Below are 21525 nucleotides of genomic sequence, written 5' to 3' on the forward strand. Positions count from 1 at the left end.
AAGTGAAAGACGGGGTGTGGACCGAGGAATTTTTCGTCGGTTTAGTTCCAGACCTGCCGTCTTAGGTCACCCTGGCCACCAGCCGAAGTATTATCTCACGTGGAGAAAAATAGATCGGGGTGTGGATGAGGGAACTCTCACTCATTGAGCTCATCGAGTCTCGACCGTTACATTGCGATGGTCACGTTCCCAGTGAGAGAACGTGACACACCCACGAGCGCTGTCTGAGTGCGATCAAAGCCCAAACACTCAAAACAGCGCTCGTGCCCATCAGCTGATTCTATCAGAATACCACACTCAGAAAAACACGGGCAGATCGTCTTTAGAAAGACAGCTCTTTAGTGAGAGGAAAAACTCCGCGGATGTTGAAGCGACCAGGGAGAACACACAGACTGGCAGACCACTGCTCAGCTCGCAGGCAATGTGAAACTCGCTGGATACCGCCGTCACACCAACACCGGAGAGTTCGCTCGTCTCGAAGAGATGTAGTCACTGAGAAAACTCAGGATTTGGCTTGTGGAGTGAAGAGATGCTCTTGGCTCCGAAGCGAAAACATGATCTGCTGTTGCAGGTGTCTCTCCTTAAATACCCACGCGGTGGGGCGGAGATACATTATGCAAATTCCGCAGACCCATGGCATTTCATTGCCATAGGCTCGTTTTTTAATACTCGAAGGTGATAGGCTTTCTGGCGAAACCCCCATTCTCCGTCATCCGACGTAACTCGGAGTGACTACGAAAGGGAACCGTTATTTCAACGAAAATACATCAAATATGAAATAGGTTCGATCTACAGGTTAGATCTATTACAGTTAAGGCCTCGATATACTTCAAGCGAAATCGAAGAACGAAGTACCGTGATGCCATTTCGAACAAAATCAGGCCAAAACGAAGTTCATTTGGTGTTCGTTTTGGGAGTTCAAAACAGAAATATTCGGGAAAAGTTACGGCTGGTAAACACATTCAGACTACCATTGGTCCGTTGTCATGATGTAATAGGTAGGTGTGCCCTGAGGCCCCGCCTTCTTTGACATGACAATCTTTCCCGGATAATTTCTTCTGTTCAGTCACTTGAGGTCGGACACTGACATTGTTTTTATTTAAACAAACATGACGTGATTTTACTAGTGCGATTTTACATTGCTAAAATCCGATGCTTTCTTACTGCTGCTTTCTCACTGCTGTCATTTTTGCTGTGTATTTATTTTGATATGTAGAGGAAAGAATGCAGCATATATTTACATATTCATCTAAACTCAGCAGCGGCGTTGGGATGTTTGCTAACAGTATATTTCTGCGCACGTACTTGGAAATTATTTTTACCCCAAAGCAAAGAATGGAAAAGAATGTTGCGCTTTTTACAGTCTTAAAATTTCGATAATTTTTTTACAGTGTGCACCTGGGCTGAAAATCTGGGCAGAAAACTGGGCAAAAGTTGAGCAGTGTATTCCAGCCTTTAAGTTCACGCAGGTGTCTGACTCATAGCAAGGTAACCAGTTGTAGTTTTTCACATTGACTGTGAAAATGATCCACTAACCATTTGGATCAGAAATTGTATATTGTATAAAATGTATACACTTCGAATGTATCAATGTAATGCAATGACTTAAGTGTCCAAAACATTTTTGGGACTAGTGTATATGCAGATATTTATTAAAATGTCAACTTGTTAATTATAATAATAATAATAATACCTTTTATTTGTAGGCGCCTTTCAAGACACCCAAGGACACCTTACAAAACAAAAATGGACAAAACATTAATACAAGCCCAACAATAATATCAATAGTAAAATCAAAATAATAAGTACAATCGAAAATGTTAAAAACCATAAAGTCCAGGAAATTAAGTTGGAATGATGAAATGTATGTAGGATAAGGTAATCTAAACAGATGTGTTTTAAGTTGTGATTTGAATTGATGGAGAGAGTCCAGTTGGTGAATGTGAAGTGGGAGAGAATTCCAAAGGCGTGGTGCAGAGCAGGCTGTAGGCTCTAGCCCCCATGGTGCTGAGTCTGAACATTGGTACATTTAAAATTGCAGCCGTGGAGGAGCGAAGTGTTCGTGGAAGATTGTAGGGAAGAAGCAGGTCTGAGAGGTATGAGGGGGCAAGGTCATGGAGGGCTTTGAAGGTAAGCAGAAGAATTTTGCAATAGTCAATGCGGGATGAGACCAGGGCATGAACAAGGACCTGTGTATTGTGTTGGGAGAGGGAGCGGCGGAGTCTAGAGATGTTGCGGAGGTGAAAGTAAGCAGTCCTAGAGATTTTGCTGATGTGGGGGCCAAAGGAAAGTGCACTGTCTAGAATGACGCCGAGACTTTTGACTTGGGTGGAGGTGGGAATCAGAAAGCCATCAACTGATATGGGGAACGGGTGACTTTTGGAGAGTGTGGCCTTTGAGCCAATGAGGAGAACCTCACTTTTATTTCCATTAAGTTTGAGAAGATTTATTGACATCCAGTTGCTGATAGCTTGTAGACAGGAGGTGGGGGCGGAGGGGGAAAGAGAGGTGTTTGGTTTTGTGGAGAGTGTGTCATCAGAGTAACTGTGAAAAGCCGGTGGAGTTCCGCTGCCGAGTAAGACAGCCGTGGAATGGCTGTTACGATGGTGACAAGCAGGATAATCCAGAGTAGCATTTTAAACGTCCACATATTGCCGCCTCGGTAATACTGCCAAAAAGGCAGGAGACCGGAGGCGTTTACCGTTGACGTGGAAACAGTCAGCACCAGGGTAAGCCGAGAATATTGCCAAACATAGACAGCAAATACCACAGCGGTAAAGGTATAACAAGTTAACTTAGCATATAGTCTAGCAATAATTCAAAACAAACGTCTGGTGAGCAGCGGCAGGAAGACACACCAGCGTTCACTCAACCGGTGAGATAAAGACAATGTAAAGATATAAAGATATTGTTGACAATGTGTGCTATTTTCCTGTGGTAAAGTCTGTTTTCCAAATGCTGCGGGATGTTTAAATTGCATTGATTAAGGAAATCAGCCAAAGAAAGACCAAAGTCAATGCCTGCAGATGGCCGCTCCCTCGGCTGTGTTCACTTTGTGTAATGACTGGTGAAACCTTTGACCTCTAGAATGTAATTGAACTGAGGGTGCAATCAGAACATAGCAGCTCAATCAAAGCACTCAGTGAGTCAACCCTAGGTCATCTGGTACTTTGGTTAGCTCCTGCTGCAAAACACCACATTTCTAGACAGCATGTTGGAATGCTTTATAATTTCTCATTTAAACTAATTAGGAGCTTTTGTGTCACAAGTGCATATTATATGAGTCTGAAAAGGGCCTTAATATAAAAACTCTACATTAAATGAAGTAGACATCAGTGTTATTGTTACCTTAATCTAAAACTAAAACTATTACAAATAATTGTCTGTAATTTATATAAAGCTGAAATAAAAATTAAATAAAAAAAAAAAACCCACTAAACTTCAATGAAAATTATAAATGTTGTCTTAGCAACAAACTGAAATAAGTACTAACATTTCTAGAGCTAAAACTGAAATAAAAAATCAATTTAAGCCAAATAGAAATACATATAAAAACGTATATACTACAAAGGTCTTATTTCTTTTTTGGGACATGGACTCTTGATTTTCCAAAAGCAGAATACAGACTCACATCTGCTGTGACTCAGTAGAGGGACTTTGACTTTGAGTAGTCTATCTGTAATATGATGTCATGTAATTAGGCCAAACAGTACTTAAGTCCAACCTGTTTTCTTTTTTTGGTGTGAGAGCCGTGTCAAAAATCCCAGACTCCAGACTGAACTCTAACTGAAAACATGCTTTTCCCTGAGAACAATGGCAACAGATCAAGTTGAATTGAAGTCCTCCTCAATCTACTTATTATATAATAAACTATTTATTATATAATTGTACTATTCATAAACACTACTATTTTAACAATGAATTACTTTCTCTGCTAAGAGAAAACGTCTAAAATATGGAGCCAGTCAAAAAGGGGGAAGTACGCTTTTTTTGTTGTTGCTGCAATCTCTGGTTTATTTATTATATACAGAGACATTTAATGCCAGAAAAGTGAAGTTATGCAGCCCTGTGTAAAAAAATGAAAAAATAAAAAATTATCCACCAAAAATGGAACAAAGACAGCTGGTGAAAAAACACAGTACTCTGAAAGCCCAGCACTGCAGCGTGGCCGGTTTGAACATTCATGTTGTCTGCCATGTCACGTATTCAGCCCTACCTGTTGTTTTTCAATTGCTAGTGATATGAAGGTTAGAAGGAAATTTGTCCTCAATTGCTGGGAAACCGTCCAAGAGTGGAACCGCTGACAATCTAAACCTGAACGCAGGCCCTTCATTTTCATTAATTCTCTGTGCAAAATGGGCAACAACGTGTTCTGATTTCACAGCAACACTTGTGAAGGACAAATATGCTGATTAAAGGCACAAAGTGCACAGTGTGAATTTACCAAGATCAATGAACAATTGACCCTCACAAAAGCAGGCATTTGCAATTCTGAATGTGCAGCGGTGAAGCGAATTCTCCTAATAAACCTTAATATGATCAGAATCTGTGAGTTTTTTAATTGACTAAACAAACTTGTTAATAGTGTGGATAATGAACAACATTAGAACATGCAGGGGTTTTGATCATATGGCTTTTAAATCATAAACTGCTTCGTTTGAATGTATAGTATAGAGTGAAGTGCAACAGTGCCTCTCAACTTTTTCAACGGCTTTGGTTTCAGAAGTATTTTTCCCATAGGGATTAGTATTAGTTTAAAAGTTAGAAGCCATAAACCAAACCAACCAGCTACAAGATCAATCACAACATGATGTTAAACTTATTAAACGTTTATATGTATAAACTTTGATTTGAAGTGATTTTTCTTTTGTTTTGAAAATTGTCAAAAAGAAAAAAGATACAAGATTGTGTACTTAATGTCTTTAATGATGGAAATAACTACAATTGCATTTATTATTGTGGATGATAAAAAACTATTTAAAGATACTTTAGGCTATAAACATTATATTTTAAATTGACAGTATTGCAAATATACAGAGCATATGGAGACCGACTCAATTGCATCATTCACAATGCTTTATGGGAGTGGGTGGGTGCTAAAGATGTAATTTGCCACAATTGGTCAGGTGGAGATTTCCTTTGCAGAATCATGGATAAGGTATAGTTTTTTCACCAGGAATCCAGGTCTTAAACATAATTATTTAAAAAAACTTCTTGAAATAATGCAAGCTAACGGTTTTAAACAAAAGTATATAGCCTACCATCATTTACCAACCTCATGTCTGTTGCTTAAGGTTTACAAGTTATTGTTAAAAATCAATTTCCCTATGGAGAAAAATGAATGGGATTTTTACTTCGGGAACCCAACTGTTGGCCTCTATTTCAGTCCTCACGCTGCCATCGAGAATGGTGGGACATGTAGTTTTGTCACATAAGTGTCACTTTATCTAAATAAGAAGTCTTTCTGGCAAGCCTATTATTTATCTATAGTGCAAAAAAAGCTAAATTGTACAGTTAACATTGACTAACTAAATGATGGCCCATTCCAATCAAGTGTGCTGCACAAGTCCTGAAAAGTGACGCCAGAATGGATCCAGTATAGATCATAAACCCCGCCCTCTCCATGTAATCTAATGGGACGTGAGACAAACAAAAACAATCAAATTATACTTCCAACACATTTTTTCCATAGATGGTTTCTGCCATTTTTTTATCACGTTGATGTAAGTTCAAGTGTTCGTTTTTTAAAATAAGTTTGTTTTTAGTTAGTTATTTGATGCTATAAAAACGGGAATGTGACGTCATGATTGACAGCTTCTCTGAGCGAAGTAATCACTGATCCAGACTGTTTTTCTGGATTTTCAGGAGGAGATTGGAGAGTCTGCAGGAGTGTGGGTGAGGCCTTGAAACCACGGCTACTTCACGGTCACTACTGCGCAGACTCGGGTCCTGAATCAGCGCAAGATGTCAGCACCATATTGGGACATTGGCGGCTTCACTTTTCTACAATGGAAGAGAGTGAAGGATAGTTGTCCATCTTTTTTTACAGTCTATGATTCCAATTCACATTCTTCCACCATGATTTGTTTCATTGTCATGTTCCCAACTCAGAAAGCCAGGGACATTTTCCTTCACCATGCAAACTTTGCCCAAAGTAAACTTTGGAAAACATCTTGCAATTTATCCTGACATGGTGCCCCAATAAATCAGCTAGTCCTGGCCTTTGCTCATTCTTTTTTTTGTTTAGACAAATGTGCCTTTGCTCTCCAAGACCAGTAAGTTGAGCAGACACCCTGCAGAATCATGAGAAAAATCAGCAGCCAGTGACCATGCGAATTAATCTAGATATTCTCCATAGGTCAGTGAATATCAGACCTCATTCGGCTATAGATTTGTATACAAGGCCACACATGTACACGACCTTCAGCAATGGGAGGGAGGGCAGATTGAAATACTCTTGATGTACAGTAAATCAGTATAGATTCTGTATAATGCATTCTATAATATAATAAATCTAAGTGTTTTAAAGGGTATAAATTCAGTCCATTCAAGGCTGTTTATCACATGATATGCATCAGCCTGGTTTCACTGGAGCACTACTGCTATTTGCTGAATGCCTCAGGTGAAGTATTTCAAGAGAATAAGAAAATTCACATGAGATAAAGAGCACACTTTTAGAAGTGCAAATACAAGGAGTACTTTCCATAAATCCAAGATGTGATATCATTTCCCCAATTCCATTTGCAGATGAACACTTCGCATCCCTGAATGAATACGGCATCTCAATGGAATTGAACTCTCATCCAATAGGCGGCATTGGGAAATGCGTTTCCTGACTATTATAAATCATCATTTATTTATTTTTTTTCCATCCTGTTCTGCAGATTGACAGTAATTAAATGGGAAATCTGTTAATAACTTGCACCTGGGAATGGGTTGGGCTACATGTCAAGCATGCCTTTTCTAAGGGCACATGTGACTCTTCCATCCTTGAGGACAAAAGAGTCTTTTGGGAAGAATGTGAAAGAGTGTGGATCTCCAAAGGATGACTGGCATGGACTCAAATATGGATCATTTAGGGCTTGTAAGCTTCATACTTCTGGGTAATTTACAGGCATTTTGAGATGTCAGAAACCTACCCTTGATGAGGAGTGTTTGAAAACATGTAAAAGCTCAGATTTTCTCCCCATTTTGGCACATGTCAGACTCATTTGAGAAAGAAAATGGGCATATGTGTGTGGCCAATAGATTTATGTACTGCAATTGACATGTTAGGCCATTTTTCTTGTCATGCTGAGTAAAACGGTGTTCTATATACCCTAACTGTTATCAGTGTTACACATAACATCATGATAATAAATCTGTTTTTTCTGTTCCACTTTATGTTTCTGACAATGCTGAAATGCTGGAGTTAAATCACTTCTTCTAAATTCTAAGGCCATTCATTATGGAATCTGTATAATTTAAATTTAGTATTTCACACTGTTTACCCACAATAATAATCAGAGGTAGGTCTATGTATATTTGTAGGCAAGCCTTAATATTACTATTGATCTTACCTAATCCATTTAATCCCATGAGTTACATTTGTGACCAATATTTAGTGGACCATTATTTTAAAGTGAAAAACTTTTTTTTTCACTTTAAAATAATAGTCCAGATCACTAGTAGTTCTTGTAGATATAGGTAATACTTGAGTAAAAAGTGATACATTTTATGACCACATTGAGAGTAAATAAACTGTTCACACTTAATGTTGTGATTAGCAATTAATTAGTAATTCTTTATAATTTGTCATACTTACTGTAGTTATTCGATCTTAATTAGGCCAATCTCATTCAGTAATTATTGATTACCTAATAAGGATCTATCTTAGTCCTAAATTTGATATTACTTACTGATTAGTTCATCTTGTTTCCAGTTAATAGTAGTAGCTGAAGTGTTATTGTACTACTCATTTATCCTGCATTACTTCCTGCATAGTTACCTGACGGACCATTATTCTAAAGTGTTACCAGATGCATATTAAACATTTACAACAACTACTTTTGACATGTGTTAGACGTAATAAAGTAAATAGGTTAATGTGTGCAGTAGTCTATAGATTTATGTACCTGTACCACATATGTTGGGCCCAAAAAAAAGTATGCCAAACCTGTCATAAAACATATTCAACATCCACTGTAAAAGTATAATGATTAAACAGTCTATTTTTAATTTATTAATAATATATCTGGAGCTTAATAAATCTTGCTCACAGCACAAATGTTTACAATGTAAGTGGTCACAATCGAGACCCATGGGAAAAAAGAGAGCACCATTTTTGAATAAGTAACTGATTATGTCTCATTACATTCTAAAAATGATTTCAAAGTATTGTTACAAAGTATTGTTAAGTATTAAATAAATTCTAGGGAAAAAAGAGAAATATATATATATATATATAGAGAGAGAGAAGAAATGACTTTATTGTGTGTAATATTCTACTGGGCCATTTTGGATTCAAACATTTCCCACCAGATAAGACTGTGGCCAAGAATAAACCACATACTTTCACTTACTTCATAAAAACTTTTTTAGAAAAGGCATGTTTGTTTCATTGGTCGATCCGAAGGAGAACAAATGCATGAGGCTGGTGGGAACAACAATTTGATATTAAATGGGTTCACAACAGTAATTTGAACAAACACCTATATATTTACAATACATTAAAGTATAGACCTGAACCATAGTGATACCATATATATCAGAATATTGTCACAGGTCGGGAGGATCGACTAGGTCTACCCCCTCCCTTTAGAATGTACCACTGAGGAGCAAACCAGAAACCAGGCGGACAAGGAAAGTAAAAATGTAACAGACTTTATTGATTAAAAGAATTTGTAGATCCTAATTAAAACTCCTCCTTCCTCCCCAGCATCCAGTGGCCGCCGGGACGTCGGCCGGACAACAGGCGAGGACTCGGTCCACTCAACCCCTCAGACTTTTCGGATGCCAAGGCTCTCGGCTATGGAGGGGACGTGGATTGGACAGCAGGTAAGTACTCTAAGCACGGCTTATCCTTCTCGGGCTCTAAGTAGAATGTACTCTTCTCGATCTCTCAAGTGCAGAAGTTTACAGCGGTGAAGAGGGGCGTCGACTGGACAGCAAGTAGGTACTCCAGGTACGGTTGGTTCTTCCCTAGACGGTGGGTGCGGAGAGCTTACAGCTGTGGAAAGGCGTCGACTAGACAGCAAGTAGGTACTCCAGGTACGGTTGGTTCCTCCCTAGACAGTGAGTGCAGAGAGCTTACAGCTGTGAAAAGGCGTCGACCAGACAACAGGTGAGTATTGCGAGTACGGTTGGTTCTTCCCAGTATAGTAGGTGCAGCAACTTACGGCTGTAGAACGGCGTCCACCAGCCAGCGGGTGAGTATTTCGAGTATGGTTGGTTCTTCCCTATACAGGGGATACAGGGAGCTTACAGCTGTAGAAAGGCGTCGACTAGACAGCAGTTGGGTACTTCGAGTACGATTGGTTCTTCCCTATACCGGGGGATGCAGAGAGCTTACAGCTGTAGAAAGGCGTCGACTAGACAGCAGGTGAGTGTTTAGAGTACGGTTGGCTCTTCCCTGTAGAGTAGGTGCAGAAAGCTTACGGCTGTGAAAGGGGCGTCGACTGGACAGCCAGTAGGTACTCCAAGTACAATTGGTTCCTCCCAGTATAGCGGATACAGAAGCTCACGACGGTGACAGACGTCGACCGGACAGCAAGTGGGCACTCCAAGTACAGTAGGTTCTTTCCCATACAACGGGTAACGGAAAGTTTTCGGAGGGCTGGCGAGAAGGCTGACTGGGTGGTCAGATCGGCAAGTCCGGACAATCGACCAGCTCCTGGAGTCAGCAGGCCTTAGGGGTAACACCCCGAACAGCAAACACTGGATTTCCTTCGCTCTCCACGGCAGTGTTGATAACACAGAATGCAAGCGGCTTTAGATGGGGGACACTCAGAACAGCAGATAACTGGATTTCCTCCGTTCTCCAGGACAGCATCAATGATGAATCAGAACACAGCAGGCTTGGAATGTACAACACTCAGAACAACAGTTAACTGGATTTCCTCCGTTCTCCAGGACAGCATCAATGACGAATCAGACCACAGCAGGCTTGGAATGTACAACACTCAGAACGACAGATACCTGGGTTCCCTCCGCTCTCCACAACAGTGATGATGGAACAGTATGCAAGCGGCTTTAGATGGGGGACACCCAGAACAGCAGATAACTGGATTTCCTCCGTTCTCCAGAACAGCATCACTGATGAATCAGAACACAGCAGGCTTAGACTGTACACCACTCAGAACAACAGATAACTGGATTTCCTCCGTTCTCCGGGACAGCATCAATGATGAATCAGCATACAGCAGGCTTAGAATGTACGACACTCAGAGAAACAGATACCTGGGTTCCCTCCGCTCTCCACAACAGTGATGATGGAACAGAATGCAAGTGGCTTTAGGAGGGGGACACTCAGAACAGCAGATAACTGGATTTCCTCCGTTCTCCAGAACAGCATCAATGATGAATCAGAACACAGCAGGCTTGGAATGTACAACACTCAGAACAACAGATACCTGGGTTTCCTCCGCTCTCCACAACAGTGATGATGGAACAGAATGCAGCAGCTTTAGACGGGGGACACTCAGAACAGCAGATAACTGGAATTCCTCCGCTCTTCAGAACAGCATCAATGAGGAATCAGAACACAGCAAGCTTTAAATCCCACCGTCACTTAATCTCTTCCTCAGCAACTCCAAACTGCAACACAGGGCAAGGCCGATGGGCACGTGACAGAATTCGGTATAGTAAGCATGCCGTAACTTCACTTCAAACACACACGGTGGGGCACAGCATCAACACACGTCACTCTCAACCACTCTGTGAAATATAAGGCCACAGCCCACCTCCTTGTTCTGAACAGCGGGGACAGTAAGACGGAAGAATATATAGCGACCCCAATCATGCATCACAACAGCTGTCTTCTCATTACGGTGTCTAGACTCCTTTTCCTAGATCGCTTCTCTTCATATACAGTGTCTTTGTGTATAAATCACATACCGTACGGCCAGTAAAAGGTTTGCACTTATCTCTACCCAAGAAGGGGACTTGATATCTCCAAGGCGACTCCTCCTCCGCTTCTCTGTTCCACACCACCCAATCCTTCGTAGCGGATTCCCTTCCGCGGGTCGATCTCACCAGCCGATTTGTCCCACAGAAACTCTCAGCCCACCTCGACGGAACAAAGTCAGGACACAGCACCCGAACACCGAACACAGAACACTGCACTGAACTGAACTCGACTTTTTTCCTTGGTCTCCCAAAGCTTGGTTTTCATCTGCTTCAAAGCACTGTGTGTCCCAATCATCAAACAGCCCCTTGATGCGCCGCACCTGCTGTCACTCTGTCATCAGCGGCTGCTGTTGCCATGGTAGCGAATGCATACAAGACTGGCTGGTGTTCCGTTGGAAGCGCTCCGGGTGGAAACATCCCTCCGTGGAATATATAGTTCCGCTGCTGGTTCGTCACCTTGTGACAATATCATATATCTCTTAACCAGCTTTTTTATAATAAGCTAGTTAACAACTATATAGCGACTACCACAAACATCCAAGGAACCACGTAGCAAAGCCCTGGAAAGCACCCGGTGTGATTTTTGCAGGGCAAAACACCACAGACAAACACAAACTATAATTTTAATGGAGAGGCTTCTATTAATCAACATGTTGCTTATGACTAAAAGTGTTCGAAAAGCTTATCTTTTGATCAACTAAACTAAATCATTCCTCCAGAAACAGCGTCAAAGGCTCGCTGTTTGCTGTTTGTTTCTGATCAGGTTATCATTATTACAGCTGGAAATCACCAGGGTGAGGTGGACTATGCGCCCGGGTAAATTTATTGCAGCTGAGCAAATCCAAAAAAGCAGGGCTCCCGTTTGAGCAGCGCTGGGTTTCCCTGTCCCCTGAGGCCTCCCTCTGACTGCTCTGAGCCGCTGGAAAAGGGCCAGCAGCTCACATAGAGGTTTCTGGTCTTTCTTCCTGGCTAACCCAGAACTGTACATAACACACAAGAGACCGTGCACCTTTAGTTACAGAGATCGCATGAAAAGCAGAGCTATTCTTATGTAACAAAATGAAATTGTATCGTATGAAATAAGGTTTTACCTGCTATTTCAAACAAAGGACATAAATTGTGCAAGACTTCTCGCAACTGCATCTCATTAAGAGAGAGCCAGGTCGTGTATAGATCCGTTGCCCCGCTCATAGCAGCAGTTCACAGGTCAGTTCAATAGTAAAGTTCACAACAGCCGAGTAATTTGCAGGGTGAGTTGTGGAGATCATAGGGCAGTGACATCTCTAAAATAGCATGTCTGAACATGCTATCAACATGTTCAAGTAGAGAAAGGAAGAGCATCCTTCTTTTGTGTCCTTTGTTCTCATTTAATGTTCGCTTTACATGTGTCTCTTCTGTGGGCACTTCGGGCTGTGTGGTCTTTTTAGAAAATCCATTTTAAAAAACAAAAAAAAACAATTATGTTTGTTTCACTAAAAATCAACCACTGGGAAATAAAAGTCCCCCAACCATGCTGAAACATTCATTAACATAGATTTAGCTGAATCTTCCTGCATGCTGGGATTTACCTCTTATGATGATGCAGAGGACAGGCTCTACTTATAAAATGATGATCTTCAAATTTTATTTTGCAGTGGTACCATCATTCTTTCTTAATTCATGCCTGCTCTGATTAAAGCTACCCCACGATGATAATCTCAAAACACTACATCAAAGACTTCCTCATCTAAGCACGCCACACACCCGGAATACCCTCCGCTGTCTTCTTCAGCATAAACTGCAGTCGCTTCCAAGACACTCTGGAGAGATTCTTCAAGAAGAGTGGTGATCCAAAATGGCATACACAGTGACAAAGGGATAAGGAGTTCGGCCTTCCCCAGAGAGGACATGCTGCAGATAAACAACTGAAAGGAGGGAGATATTGCCATGTGGCTTGTTGTGATATAGAGCACACGGGGAAATCGGCGATGTTAGCCGGTATGAATGAAAATGTTTGGAGAGACATCGCATCATCCCCGATGAAGTGTGACACTGCGGGTGCAGTAATAATCACACACTCAGACAGCAGTGTTGTGTTTCCCCAATGGGGGATCTGACACTTTTGTTATGGAATTCTCCGAGGCTTGGATCGCTGCCGGGGCTGTCTTGCTTTACCATACTTTCATTTGAATTGTAAGAATGACATTGTACCTGAATTAATCTCCCTTTCTTTTTTCATATTTCACATTCAGTAGTGGAATTTGAATTGACGGTGGAGTTGACACTACGAAAAAAAAAAGCTCACTATCAACAGTATAACTTTTTTTAGCCTGCTGAAATTCAATTAAACACATACTTTATGATAAGGTCCCATTAGTTAACTAATGTTAACATCTATCTTTCCATCTATCTATCTATCTATCTATCTATCTATCTATCTATCTATCTATCTATCTATCTATCTATCTATCTATCTATCTATCTATCTATCTATATATCTATCTATCTATCTATCTATCTATCTATCTATCTATCTATCTATCCTTTTAAAAGCAATTATTTTTGTTTAAAAAACAGCTGATTATCAGGGCCGATTACATCCTGTCAATAAAAAGGGGGCGGAAAAACATGTTCAGACTGCAACCCATACTGTGTGTGAAGAAAATCTCTTGAGTTGAATTCAGGGCAAGTTAACGCGACAATAGCACTTTGACAGTTAAAAAACAGCAACGTTAAAGCAGTCTTTATTTGACCCGATGAATAACTCGTAGTTCAAGCCAGGGTTACCAGGTCCGCGGTTTTCCCTACACCAAACATTATTTTTGGCGTGCCTTCCATCCAATAATCGCAAAGAGCTTTGTGCTTTATTACTTCTGATAAGAAACAAAGTCTTAGCTTTCAAATTCTGTGACATGACAGATCGCTTTAGCGCCCAGTTCAAGCAGCAGCACGGAGCGCAAATCATCTCTTCCTCTTAATACAAATTAAAGCACGAAAAAAACATGCATGAACATCAGAAGGTATGTTGAAAGATATAGTACAACTTTCCAAAATGAATCATGTCTCATGCAATCGCATAATCACTGTTTCAATCACAGAGAGACATCAATAAAACAGCTTGTGAATAATGTGTCACTTAAAGTTGCATTTGCCTCAGGAAAGTTATCCAGTGTTCAGTTAGTTAGTTAGCTATGAAAAAAGCTAGAGAGGAGCTTATTTACTGTTAATTATATATGTATGCACGAATAAATTGAAAAAACTACCTTATGTGCAACCCAAGTTGCATACAAACATTTCACTTTTTATTTGAGTGTAATTATTATATCTGAAAATAAATACCAGTTGAATATATTAACTGTTCTTAATTATAACCTCTAATATTATAGTAGTATACCAAATGAGAGGGTTCCCTGTATGGTATGCAGCATTATTTTTGGAGAGGTTTTTTTCCCCCCCTAAAGAAACCCAAACTATCGATATAATTCTGAATATCGGTATCTGCAGAGAAATGTATTATCGGTGAATCTCTTTATTTATGAATAAAAATGAGTATACATTTTTAACAATCCAAAAATTATGAACTATCATGAAAAATGTGTTTGTCAAAAGTCGGTAAAAATCAGCCGATTACAGTGCCAAAACATTGCTTATCAGAACACCAGTAGTCAGCATTTTGAACATAAACAGCAACATAACAGCACTGTAACATCTCACTGACAGCAGCGGACCTGACAGCAACACAAATAAAAAAAGAACACACACATGCTATTTATGAGTGTCATTACTGTGTTGTTTAGTGGGTTGAGACTCCTGTGATGTTACAGGATACTGATGGTTTGTAAGTAGAGTACCGGAATGCAGAAAGCTAATACCAACATAGAAAGACCATATTTCATCTGTCCTGCTGAGCAAACAGGCCCACATCCTCTGGAGACCTTCAAGTCCCCCTGATGCTGTAGCTTCCTGAGAAGTCCCAGAGACATTGCATTCCTGTCATTTCTGAGGGAACCAGTGCATTTGCAGCAATGACATTTCAAAAAAGGAGGTGAACATATGGTAGTATGTCAATATTGCGCCAAGCGAGTGAATTCATGCAAAGGTCTCAGGCGGGGTTAAAACACTTTCATTGATTTATGCATGAACCAAGTCTATTTATAAGCCATCTTGGGGCTCAAGGTCGGCTAAAACAGTTAAAGGAAAAAACTGATAATGGTAGTGGTGCTCTAACCTCTCATTGGTATCTACTTCTTCCAACTCAGGCATCTGGCCGATGGAACTCAGATTCATGTACCCGTAGATGCGGAGCGGCCCTGCGAAACGAGGAGAAACAAGGGTTACGTGATGGAACTGTCAGGACACAGCATTTATTTTACCTCATAACCCATCTGTTTATTTTATGTAGGCTGTTGTGATGATTTGCTGTTTGTTTTTTTCTGTACAGATAACAAAAAATAGCTGCACAACGAAATTGGGTCAGCCTAAATTTAGAAGGAGGGAAAATACAGTATTTCAGTGGATGATGTGTGATATCTATTAACCCCGGGAACAATGTGAGAGACCGGCTGTAACGTGGCAGGTAAAATTTACAACTGTTGTTGAATGTCATGTGTCACAGAGGAGGGTAAAATGACAAATGACCTCAGCAGCCAGTTTATATGAAAACAATAAATGTGCTAGTATGGTAAAGAAAAAAAAGAAAGGATCTCTCAATATATAAGACCCAGACAAAGTTATCCATGACAAATCCAGTTTATTATCCAAAAATTATTTTACAAAGAATGCACAAAAATACACACACACACACAAAGATCAAAAAGAAAAATTATATCCACTCTAGAAATTTACATGATTTTTCAGGCCTGGAAATCGAAACTGAAGAACTGGTGTTATATGTATATTGTATCTACTGTATGTAGGAACCCTGCTCATAGACCCTCCGTTTTTATTGGTTTAACTCATGTAACAAACACTGCTGATTGCAGGGGAGTGGAGAACATAAGAGTTAGCGAGTTAAAAGTAACTTTTTATGTCTGTTCCCTTTCAGTCGAGAACGTCAGACGTATAGTCGACGTCGACAGAATGGGGATCACGCCAAGGAGCCAATCGTCTTCGAGTACTATTGAACGAGCCAATGGGAATTGGCGTGCGTGATGACATCACACACTCCGCCACTATAAATACGGAAGTGGATGCACGCACTAGTTGCCTTTCGCTTCGGAGCCGATCGTTTGATGTCTCTGAAGAGTGCTGTTGTTTACAACGAGGGAGTGTGTCGGTGTTCTTCTGGAAGACTCTCTCAGTGCTGGTGGTTTCTACAGCTTTGAGCTCTCAACTGCTGTTTTAACAGCAACAAATCTCTAAATGTTTGTGTGTTGATGGCTGGTTAGAGGGCGGAAAAGTGAGTGCTTCACTGTTTCTGTTCAGTGTTGCCGCGGTCATTCCCCTGTGTGCTCCGGAACTGGTGATGGATCCTATTTCCTGAAAGAGCAACACCGGTGCGTTTGCGTCTTTTTCAAGATGTCATTCCACCTGTGCGTTTCTGGATGCGGTCGTACCCTTTTCCACTCTGACGGTCACAATTGTTGCATCATGTGTTTGGGCTTACAGCACGCTTACAGCACGCTTTTGTGGATGGTTTATGTTCCCATTGCGGGAATATGACTGTCGCGGTGTTGAGATCGAGATCGAGACTCATGCCCCACCCCCGGGTGCCGTGTGGGATGGGTGATCGGAGGATAGTGATGGATGTCTCGCCCGGTAACCATTCCCTGTGGGCTCCTCATTCCTCCATCACACCGCAGCGGATGGAATTCCTGTTAAACGTACTGGTCCCTCTGTAATGGACCGATCAGCTTTTTCCATTTGGGGTTGCCCCAGAGGATAAGATGTCGATAGCAGCATCGGGGGGTGAGCTGGCCTCTGGAGACGACGACTCGGCTGTATTATCTCCCTCTGGGAGTGTAACGTTGCCCGAGCCCGATCCAGAAACGTCAGCTGAAACGGGCCGCCCAGGCTGCCGGGCTCGAGTGGAACCCTCCACCGTGTCCCGTTCAGTCTTGGTTGGAGGATTGGTATCTCGGGGTAGGCCGCGCTGGTTCTCAGCTCGCCGCCCCAGTGCCTTTCTTTCCCGAAGTGCATGGAGAGCTTACCAGATTGTGGACGGCACCTTTCTCTGCCAGAAACTGCCTGAATAGCTTTTCCCCCTCACTACCCTTGATGTGGTGAAGGGTTGCGAGGTTATCCCTCCAGTGTAGCGGTCTGTCACGACTCAGGTGCACTTGTGTCTGGCGGCCACTACCTTTTGGGGGGATCCTCGTCTCCCCCCTAAGGCCTGTGAGTTCTCGTTCCGACGGGCAGAGCTCACAAAGCCAGTGGGCAAGCCACCTCCTCTTGCGTGCCATAGCGCTGCTACAGGTCTGTCAGGCCAGGGCACCCATGGACATGCACGAGGGTAGCCCAGACCGTGCACTCATAGGTGAGCACCGCACTGCTTCCAACCTCGCCCTCCGGGGCACGCGTGTTGTGGCGTGCGCGATCGGTCTGGCGATGTCCACCTTAGTGGTCCAGGAGCGCCATCGTTGGCTCAGCCTGGTTGATATGGCGGATGCAGACAAGGTTCGGTTCCTGGTCTCCCCAATTTCCCAGGTTAGGCTGGTCGGCGACGTGGCGGAGAACTGCGTCCAACATTTCTGTGCCACCCAACCGCAGACGGAGGCCATCCGGCACATCCTGCCCCGGCGGCCTGCTGCTGCCTCCACCCCGCCGCCGGTGGCAGTTCCTCCGCCTGCTCGTCGCCGAGGGCGTACCCCAGCCGCCGCTCCCGGTGGGACTCCGCAGCAGCCTCCAGCCAGGCCTCAGCATGGAGCCGGCTGCAGTAGGGACGCCAGGTGGCAAGCGACAGCGAAAGCATTCCGGAGCGGGCCGCTCAGGGATGGAGGAGGATGCTCTTGGAGTTGGTCACTGATCCACTCCCTCCCCCCGGGTGAGGGCCAGGTTGTTTGTGTGTGTCTGTTCCACCGCTGGCTCCCAAAAGAAGCGGAGCAAGCGGTACCCACACTTCAAAGAAAGAGCAAATTCCTCTATTCCTGGGTCCCAAGAGGGCAAGTCTGGCAGTGTGCGACCCTGTAAAACCTTGCACCCCTCAGCCCCCTCTTGTTCGCCAGCACGGCAGCTGGGTGCGGTTCGAGGACGCGGTCATCCGCCTTCTCACGCACCCCTGGCCATCTTGTGGAGACAGGTAAGTGTCATGCACCACACTCAGACCCTGCTTCGGGCCGCCTCCGGGCCTTCCGGGTCCCTGTCCTCCACCTCGCTGCCCCACCTCGGGTACGTCTGTGGTTCCTTGCCCCTGGCACGGTGTGTGTAAGCCTAAAGATGCTTCCAACCGCTCCACCTGGCCCGAAACTACCAGCAGACTCGGCTTGCGATTCATTTCGCTTGGCTTCGCCCCAGCTCAGTGATATGCATCATACCTAGGTGTTGAGCTGAGATGCTCCTAAGTTTAGTGATATTTACCACACCTACGTGTTGAGCGCTGCTCCTGTCCTGTGTGTGCACGTCGCAGTCCTACTGGCGAAGGACGCGATGTAGCCTCTTCCTCCAGCCGATATGAAGACCGGTTTCTATAAACCTGTACTTTATTGTACCCTAGATATGTGGTGGGTTATGGCCATCTTGAACCCGTGTCAATTGAAATGGGCCCTTTTTCGAAAGCCTCCGTTCAATTACTAACACAGAGATGCATTTTCAAATGTTCCGTCCCCAAGGTTGGCCTACAGCGTTCGACCTGAAGGACAGTACTTCAGCGCTCTATCCTTCAGGTCAACTGGGAGAGAGTAATCTTGCCCACGGGGTGAGTATCTCTTTTCAGTTCAGTAGAAGGACTCAGTCCAACACGTCTCTTCAAGAAGAGTGTGTTCGGCTGGTGCTAGAAGTGAGAAAGGGATATTCTAGAGTTGGGGGCTGGCCGACACCTTAGTCGAACCGCTGCTTCCCGTGAGCTCCTTTCACATGAAGCCAAGTTTCAATGTAAGCCCGGTTCGTTGTGTCAACTTGCTGCGTCATTCCCCTCCTATGGATTGGATACGTGCGCATGTTTTTGCTCCAGTTGAGTTCCCCTTTTTTAGCCGAACCCTGTCGAGTTCCTCCATACCCTTCGGCATCGGACGTGGCGGAACGTCCGAAGCCAGGCCTATCACTCGTATGCACTGGTGGGACCTGAATTAGGCTGGGTCCATATCCTGTGATCCCTACGGCGATCCCATATGTGCATTCTTCCACGGTACGGCTCCCTGCGGCGAGCCCGTGTCTTCCCTTGGCAGAGCCTGCTCTGCCGTCACTGTCCAGTTAAGTCTCCCCCTGTCTTAGGCTGGAGCCACCCCAGTGACATTCCATATGTTGTACTGCCCGGTCTTCCCAGTCCATATGTGTATTCTCCACATGTTACCTCCCTTCGGGCAGGATGTGACTTCCGCAGCGTCCCTTCCTTCCATGTACAGGGAACACTTTCCCAGTGGTCCTGTAGGAACAGCAGTGACTTCCCTGGCCTAAGCCCTGTCCCTTCCCCACCTTAAATTGCGGGGGGGATCTGGAGGCTTTTGTCTAGGCACTGGAAGGTGGCAGCTTTAGTGGCGTTTTCAATGGTTATCCCCATTCAGTCGACGTAGACTACGTCTGACGTTCTCGACTGAAAGGGAACGTCCTAGTTGCGTATGCAGGAGGGAAGGAGGGAACGGAGGACGTTGGCCCGTTGCCACTACCGCTGGACCATCGCTGACTACGAGTTACGCTCAGCGAAAAACAAATAGTGCATGCATCCACTTCCGTATTTATACCCGCGCCGCGGGGGCGGAGTGTGTGATGTCATCACGCACGCCAATTCCCATTGGCTCGTTCAATAGTACTCGAGGACGATTGGCTCCCTGGCGTGATCCCCATTCAGTCGATGTCGACTACGTCCTCCGTTCCCTCCTTCAGGAAACAGTGGGTTGCATATGCAACCAGGACGTTCTGTCTTCACCCCTACTGCGCCAAACAATAAATTCACGGCTTACATAATGCCCAAAATTAAAACCAAGTTTTACTCTGCATGGTCAAGGTAAATCATGTCACTTACTGTATTGTATTGCACTTTATGGTGACACATAATCTCTTTCAAATAAATGTAGCCTTTTTCCTATATTCTAACCTGGCAAAAGGAACAATATAATCTCATTTAAAGGGATAGTTCTGCCATCTATTCACCCTCATATTGTTCCAAACCTGACTCGTGGCATATTTGAATGTACATTCGACCCTATGATTTCCACAATGCAGAAAATGCAGACTGGAATTGTGGAATTTTGTGCCAATTTCTGATGAAAAAATCTAAAGTAGGGCTGTACAATTAATCAAATTGTGAAATGGACTAGAATATTAAAGTGCAAAAATACCACTATTTAAATATAAAGTCTGCATGTTCTTCTTGTTCATGACTTCATGTTTTATGAATTCAATTGATTAGACATTTTGATTATTACAGTGCCATAATTATGCTATATTAAATGTTCCTAATTTTGTTTCTCCTAAAAATAGGTTTACATGCAATCAAACACATGTCAAAAAATCGCAAGTCGAAAACATTTTAATTTCTATACATTTCTATAATCACCTCTTTTCTCACATTGTCTGAATCGTTTCAATAAAATATCTGGTCTCTCTAAACCCCTCCTTTCTAAGAGCAAACTCTGCTCTGATTGGTCAGATCGATCAGACTGTTGTGATTGGTCTACCGCTTACAGCACGTTTTGGAAATGAAATGGCCATTATCATATCTGATTTTCAGTTCCTATGTAGGTTTGTACAGGAAGTGAGACTGGAATTGCTGATGACTCGTTTTGGCATTTTAGAATTGATTCTTTCGAATATGACAATACATTTATTTGTTGTGCATAAATGCTATACAAAATAGTTATATTACACTGCATGAAAGGTATATTTGAAAAAGCATAGTAAAGGCACTTTAAAAATTAATTAAACAATTAAATTGGAATCCAGATTAATTAAAAAAGTAAACAGAACAGAACTTGGGAAAAAATAAAACATTACATAGGACATAGCATTTTTTGTTTGTTAAACGTTTAATAAATTGTTGTTAAATTGTATACATTTTATGACTTCAATTAATTAGACATGCTTTTTGACTGCTAAAATGACTAACCATTAAATTGGAATCCAGGTGGAAAAAAGCAAGATCTGAAGGTAAAATTTTCAGCGAACAACTTTTAGTCGATTAATCACAAAAAGTAATAAGATGCATTAGCGCAAGAGTGCTTTTTTGTTCTTTTTGTAATTCAACAGAATCGCCCGCCTAATAAAATGTATTCATTGTGTGGGAAAGAACACAAAAAAGCGTAACGCAGCGATACACTGGGAGAAGACAAGAGGCAGTTTTGTTTTGAA

General features: G+C 42.7%; 1 protein-coding gene across 2 annotated transcripts in view; it reads right to left on the bottom strand.

Annotated features, from left to right (window-relative positions):
• Positions 1-21525, bottom strand: part of htr4 (5-hydroxytryptamine receptor 4) — a 140554-nt gene that overhangs the window by 98035 nt on the left and 20994 nt on the right. For both annotated transcript variants that reach the window (XM_056250346.1, XM_056250347.1), the window contains exon 2: positions 15314-15395. In XM_056250346.1, coding sequence (XP_056106321.1) covers positions 15314-15395 — 82 coding nt within the window. The remainder of the gene's footprint in view (positions 1-15313; positions 15396-21525) is intronic.

This window comes from Rhinichthys klamathensis, unplaced genomic scaffold (assembly GCF_029890125.1).
Source record: "Rhinichthys klamathensis goyatoka isolate OS25496 unplaced genomic scaffold, OSU_Roscu_1.1 h1tg000068l_1, whole genome shotgun sequence".
In the NCBI taxonomy this organism is placed as follows: Eukaryota; Metazoa; Chordata; class Actinopteri; order Cypriniformes; family Leuciscidae; genus Rhinichthys; species Rhinichthys klamathensis.